Here is a 6,826-nt window from a genome sequence, read left to right on the forward strand (position 1 = left end):
GGGGGCCGTGTGGGCGCCGGGCCTATGCCCCGCCGGCAGGTGAGGGCGCACCGGGGAGGCTCCAGCCCCGTTTGGGGAGAGGGGTCCTTCCCTGGGGACCTCATCCCGTAGCCAGCCAGGGCAGGGCTGGGATCGGCATGGCCTCACGGGGACCGCGCTCCCCACGGCCGGTGAGCGGCTCCGGTGCTGGGGTTCCCCCCACGCTCTTTTCTTTGCGTTAAGGGGTGTTTGGAGCGGGCAGAGTTCACTGGCAGCGTGGTCGAGTCCTCACTGAAGCAGTTTGTTACGCGTGTTTTTGTTGGGCTTTAGGGATTTTGAGGGAATGGGACTCACACGGGGAGGTTCAGGTATGTTCCTGCCCATGTATCCCATTCACAGACTTTGCTGGAATTGTGTGGGTTTGAGAACAGTAAAACTGATCTCACTTTGAGGTGAGGCTGCAGAGTCCCGGTGACTCATGGCAAGGTTTTGGGAGCCACTGATGAGCCCGGGGCTCCCCTGGGGTACACACACTTTAATCTGTTTTTAGAACTGTGCCTGAGGCGCTTTCTGAGGCCCCAAAGCTCGCAGGTCGCCGAGCCTGAGCACATCCTTCAATTTCCCCAGCGGGAATGTGCTTTTCTTAGCCTGGAATAGCAGACTTGCAGCCTGACCTGCTTGTTGTGCCCTTCACGAGGCACATTTATGGGTTTGGGATTTACAACCTGGTTGCTGTTGTCAAGGGAATGACTTGTGGATTCTTCCTGCCTTGTGGGAGGTATGTGAGCTTTTGGAATGTGTGTAATCCTGCTCTCAGGTGTTGGGAGTGCGTGTAGGAGTGCTGGTAGCAAAGGAGGCTGCTCCTAAAATGAGACCTGAAGTTTCCTCAGGTCACCTTGCAGGTGGGGCAGGTATATTCCTGAGCTGGACTGGGATGTTTGGCCTGGAGGGAGTAGTGTCCTTCAGGGATTAATTTGTCCAATGTGACTGTAGTGGTAGAATCTGGAAGGGTTGAGCCTGAAGCGAAACTCCTGAGGAGTGGTGGGACAGGTCTGCTTGGGAAACCAGCCCTGTCACACTGAGGCAGCTGAGTGTGACCAGCCTGGCAGGAGTGTAGCTGGTTCTGTTTGCTCCCTGGCTGTGCACAGACACAGTGTGGTTGTCACCAGTTTCCTGGTGCTTCCCTGCTGAGTGGAGCTCACTGGAGCTCACAGCTTGGAAACTGTGGATGAAGGGCTGGATTTTTGTGGCCAGACCACTTTGACAGCACCAAAGCTCTGTCTGTTCTGAGCTGTGATGGGGAACAGGGGAAGGGGCTGAATGTTCTTTGTTTGCCCTCTGAACATTCTGTTTGCCCTCTATTTCTGTCCCTAGAGAGGAAGAGGTTCTACCAGAACGTGAGCATCTCGCAAGGGGAAGGTGAGTATGGCTGCCAGGATGGGATGGAGGGGCTGATCCCTGGGAGAGGTGTCACCACATCAGCATGGCACCTGCAGCCCAGGCTGTGTCAGTGGCGTGTTTGTCACCAGCTGCTGTGCCCCTTCCTCGTCTACAGCAAAGCTGCATGGTGGGAAGCAGCTTCCAAGACTAAGTGTATCCACGTGATGGTGGGAAACCTCAGTATTCCTGCTCCCTTGCTCCCGTCAGCTCCAGCTCTGAATCTGCTCCTGCTGTGGGGTTGTCTGTTGTTCCTTAGTGCCTGCTCCTCTTTGATTCCCCAGGATTTCTACTCTGATTCCCCAGGAGGCTTTGAAATAAACCTGGACCACCGGAAGCTGAAAACGCCCCAGGCCAAGCTCTTCACTGTCCCCAGCGAGGCCTTGGCCATTGCAGTGGCAACGGAATGGGATTCCCAGAAAGACACCATCAAGTTCTACACAATGCACCTGGTGAGCATGGCAGGGTGGGATGCTGAGACCTCCAAATGGTTTCAAAATTCAGAATGTGGAGGCAGCAGGTTGTGCTGCTCCTAATGAGCAGAAAGTTAGGACTTTCTCTGGGCTGGTTGGGTGCCTGTATAGAGGGAATCTGTGTCACTGGGGGGACTTGAGAAGGGGCTGGACAGTGTTATTGGGAATAGTGAGGGACAGAAGGAAACAGTGAGCTCTGGAGCAGTCCATGAACTTTTTTCCCTTCTGCTTAATGGGCTGCTTCCAGGAATTCTGAAAGATTAGAGAAGATTCCTATTACATGAGCCATGCTGTGGCCCTGCGCCCCCTTTAGCTGCACCCCTTGGTTGTTCATCTGCCACAAATCTCTCTGCTTCTTCTTGACATTGTGCCATGGAAGCTACTGCTTCTCCAAGCCTTGAATAACAGCAGTTTCAACTGCCTTTATCCCCAGACCACTCTATGCAACACGGCGCTGGACAATCCCACGCAGCGAAACAAAACACAGCTGATCCGAGCAGCTGTGAAGTTCCTGGAGACAGACACAGTCTGGTACGAGATGGGGACCCAGCTGGGTTTTGGAAAGAGGGTTGGGGAAAGTGAGGGAAAACATCTGCTCTCACCCAGTCATGGCACAGCTCTGATCTGTGCTGGTTTTTGCCCGAGGGTTTGAATTAGTTTAGATCGCTCCTACATGTGCAAACCTGGTTGAAGTCTGCTCACCAAGAGAGGGAGAATGGGATCTGGTCCTCTGTTGAGCTCTGTTTTGGACACCTGCATGCTGGGCAAGGGTGGGAGCAGCAGGAAATGAAGGTCTTGGACAAAAAAAAACATCTTTGAAAGGCCTGTGGGGATCTGTCAGCCAGTCCCTGGTACTCCTGTGCCAGTGCAGGCAGCTCAGGCTTCTTGTGCCAGTCCCAAAATGCCCTTCATTCCTTAAAGTCCCTGTGGGCTGTAGGATCAAGCCTGTTCATGCCCAGACTCCTGCCCCAGCCTCCACTGGCAGCTGCATAGTCCCTGTGGTGGGCTTCCCCCACCTGCCCTTGTGGCTTTGGTCAGACCAGGCTGGAGGCAGGGAATGCTGAGCTGAGCCACTGGGCAAGGAGAAGCAGGAGTGGCCCCACATAGAGTTCCAGTGGGATTTGTACCCTCCTCTAACTGCTAAACCTCTCTTCAGCCTGTGGCCTGGGGCTACCTGCAGTTTTCAATTGGCTGGTCCACTGCTCTGTTTTGTAGTAAGATAGAACTGTCCTTCCTAGAATAACAAAAAGCTCTGAATTTGGGGAAGAGTTGAGGGATTGTTCCCTGTCACTGCTGCCTGGGTGGACAGCAGGTCCCTGTTCCACTTGCTGTGGGTCTGGTGAGGTCAGTGTCCTTCCCAGAGGTGTGTCCCAGCCTGGGAGTGACCTTCCAGTGTGGTTTTGTTCTGTGGTGTCCCAGCTATCGTGTGGAGGAGCCTCCGGCCTTGGCAGAGCTGCAGAAGAATGAATGGGATCCTGTGGTCTCCTGGGCTGAGAAAAGGTGAGAGCTCAAAGGTGTTCCTGGCTGCTTAGGCCCTGCCCTGCTGAGCCCAGGAGCTCTGGTGCTTGTGACTGCCAGAGCCACAAGCTCTGTGAACCTTGGGCCTTTTCCCTGGGCTTTGCTAAGGGTTTGGAGGATCATTCCAGGTACAACGTGACAATTGGCTCCTCGACCAGCATCCTGGGGCCAAGCATTCCAGCCAGCACCAAGGAGACCTTCGTCAGCCATCTGGCATCCTACAACATGTGGGCCCTGCAAGGTGAGCAGGGCTGGGCCAGGAGCTCTCCGCTCAGGCTGGGCCAGTATGGAGGTGGTTCCTCTCCACAGGGCAGGAGAGTGTAATGTTTTTCTTCTCCTGCTCTGAGTGTGGAGGTTTATCTTTTAAGTCTGCAGGCCAGGCCCTGCCCTGCTTTTGTCACAAGCAGGGATTCTCTTCAGTGCCACTGGTGTTCAGGATCTGACTGTGCTGTCCCATGAGCTGTTTGCTCCACCTTAGCACAAATAACTTCTTTAATGCCAAACCTTCTAATGATTTAATCCCTAGCTTTGTTGTTACCAGGAAAAGAAATCAGGCTTAGTACTCCAAAGTGCCCACACTGTGCACTGTCCTCACTTTTTCATCCTTATATCCCACTTAATCTTGCCTGAATCATCTGAATGACACTGAAAGATAAAGAAATGAAGGGAGGTTTGCTTTACTCCAGACCTGAATGAGCAGCAGGCAGTGAAACCCACCAAAGACACAGAATGCTGGAGCCTGGATGGATATCTTTTCCCTTTGCACAGGGAAGGATTGTGGCAGAATAAAAGGGGGTGGGGTCCAGGGCGTGGCCTTTGTCACTGCAGTGGCAGGGGCAGCACAATGCTCTGTGCCTGCTGTTAACCACAGATCCGAGTGCCCAGGTGCAGGTGGGAGGATCACTGGCCCTCCCTGAGGGGGTACCACAGCCTGCCTGTCTCTTCAGAGCGTGTGAAGATGCTGCTGTAACACTGCAGAAAACAGCCATGAATCTTGTTTGGTTTGGGTTATTCCCTTCCAGGTATAGAATTTGTAATCACCCAGCTGAAATCACTGATTCTGTCCATGAGCCTGATTGACAGGCACATTACAGTAGAGAAAGCTGTGCTTCTGTCTCGCCTGGAGGAAGAATACCAGGTAAATTATGTTACAAAACAGCCCTATAATTCAAATAGCAATAATCTCAGCATGACAAATGCATCCCCCACCACAAATAACTGGCAAGGGAAGTGCCTGCTATAGCAGGAGACGTTCCACTCCACCAGTCTCCCTGTCTGAGAGCGTTTGGAGCATGCTGCTGCAGAGCAGCACCACAGGCGCAACAGCCCAGAGTGCTCCCAGGGCTGCCAGTTTCTTTTCACAGAGCCCAGATGGCTGCTTTTCTCCCTCTCTAATCTGAAGTGCAAAGTTGTGGCTGGCTTCTTTTGCTATGGGTTATCCAGCCTGGAGGCTTTGGTAGACACTGAGATACCAAGCTTGCTGGAAATTAGCCTGGTGTGAAACTCTCCCTGTCCCAAAAGTGGCTGAAGTTGGGAATCTTTTCATCTTCCTGTTAAGAGGCTTTGCCTCAGACGCCAGTACAGATGAAGCACATCCTCATCTGGAGATATCCCTGCCTCAGCAGTCGAAGATCAGCTCAGTTCTGGGAGGGGTTACCTGTGCTTCACAAACATGAGAGGGGAGGCTGAGAGTTGCTGAGGTGCTTTGAGTATTACCACGTTCCTCCTCTCCTTCAGATTCGGCGCTGGGGCAATGTGGAGTGGGCCCATGACTATGACCTGTGTGAGCTGCGTGCTCGCACTGCAGCTGGGACTCTCTTTGTTCACCTCTGCTCAGAGAGTTCGACTGTAAAACACAAGCTGTTGCAGGACTGAGGCAGCTGGGAAGGGCACAGGAAGAAAATGTCCAGCTGGGAATTGCTGGCCTGACCCAGCGGATGGTAGCCACCTTCCTGCCATTCCATTTTTCCTGGGATCAGCTTCATGTGCTGTGGTTTTGTGGGCAACTCTTCACTTGGATTGCCTGCTGCAGTGCAGCACACAAGGAGGAAAGGTCAAGGTGAGTTTCCTCTGAATCCCCAAGCCAGCAGCTCCATCCTTTCCTGGTGTCTGTAACTCATCAGAGGAGCTCCCATGGAAGAAACAGCTTCCTGGGCAGGGCACGGCACAGACATACCCAGCATATGCCACATGTCTTCATAGCTGCCAGCTCCTGACACACACTTGTTATGGAAATCTGAAAACAGACTCCACTGCATCTGTTGTTCATCCCTCGGCGTGCCTGTCTGTAACACCAGGGTCTCTGTGTTCCATTAAAGACTTGCCCCTGTGAGGTACCAAAAGCTGCGTGTCTTTGTTTTAATCACCAAACTGTGGGGTGGGTCCTGAGCTGCCAGGTTGTGGGCAGGTGTTGGGATGGCTCCAGGCATTAAAAATCACAGACCAGAGCAGGCACTAACTACTGTATGAACAACTCCATGCAGCTGAGGAGGTAGCAAGGAGACAACTGTGTAGTCCTGGAGCAAGAGGGCTAAAACCTGGGCTGCAGCCATCTTCAGAAGCACAGAGCATGATTAGCTGAATCGGTGTTTGACAGGCAGCACCAGCCACAAGGTTTCTGAGACCTGCTCTGTCCCTGGTGTGCATACACGGCCACCCTCTCATTTAACCTTCCCACCTTCTCCTTGCTGCCTGCCTGGAGCAGCACCATCCCGGCCAGCACCACTCCTCAGAAGCTGCCCACAAGCGAGTGTGGCAGCGGCTGTCACCGAGCAAGGAGGGGAATTAATGACTCCTCGCTTGGCTGTCGTGAGCGGCGGCGCGTGAGCTCCTGTGGAACCACTGATTTCCCTTCCTGCTGGCTGGGGGCTGCTCTGCTCATGCTGCAGAAAGCCACTTGTGAGAAGGGGTGAGAAGATGAGGCTCCCAGGCATACAGAGCCCCTGCCAGCCTTGTGCTTGCTGAGCTGGAAACCTGCTGTTATCTTGGAGGTGGTTTGATGGAGTGCGCTCCTCTCCTGAGCTGCTGCCTCATGCCAGCGGCTCACTGGTTCCTGCCACTGTGCTCACAGGTACTGAAGCTTTCAGGCATGATATGCTATGATGATTTGGTTCAATCAGCTCACAGCTGATCCATAACCCCTTGTGACCAGGTCTGAGTTGTCTGCAAGGGGTTCGTGCCAATGTGATGGAAGAGACAGGGCTTTGGATGCTTTTCCAGAGTCAAGAAGCAGCTTTTATTTGCAGTTTATGGTGGGATGAAGAAATATGCATTTGGTCTGAAATGTCACAGGCAGCTTGGGCATAGAGAGGCAGCTGTTCCTGCTGGGGGCTGTCCTGTGTGCCCCAGCCCAGGCAGCTGCCCAGCCCCTATTCCATAGGCTTTCTTAGTTCCGTGTAATCCCCCTCCTCCCTCCGAGA

General features: G+C 53.5%; 1 protein-coding gene across 1 annotated transcript; it reads left to right on the forward strand.

The window, feature by feature from the left end:
- Nucleotides 1–2: 2 nt before the first annotated feature.
- On the forward strand, nucleotides 3–5,749 carry ATPAF2 (ATP synthase mitochondrial F1 complex assembly factor 2; the record flags this gene model as incomplete). The annotated part of the gene is made up of 8 exons (XM_008633429.2): nucleotides 3–39; nucleotides 1,354–1,398; nucleotides 1,723–1,868; nucleotides 2,323–2,420; nucleotides 3,309–3,389; nucleotides 3,536–3,648; nucleotides 4,430–4,545; nucleotides 5,145–5,749. Coding segments are annotated over 8 exons (774 nt in total), but the record flags the coding sequence as incomplete, so codon positions are not given.
- Nucleotides 5,750–6,826: the final 1,077 nt, after the last annotated feature.

Source organism: Corvus brachyrhynchos, unplaced genomic scaffold, assembly GCF_000691975.1.
Source record: "Corvus brachyrhynchos isolate BGI_N302 unplaced genomic scaffold, ASM69197v1 scaffold5, whole genome shotgun sequence".
NCBI classification, from domain to species: Eukaryota; Metazoa; Chordata; class Aves; order Passeriformes; family Corvidae; genus Corvus; species Corvus brachyrhynchos.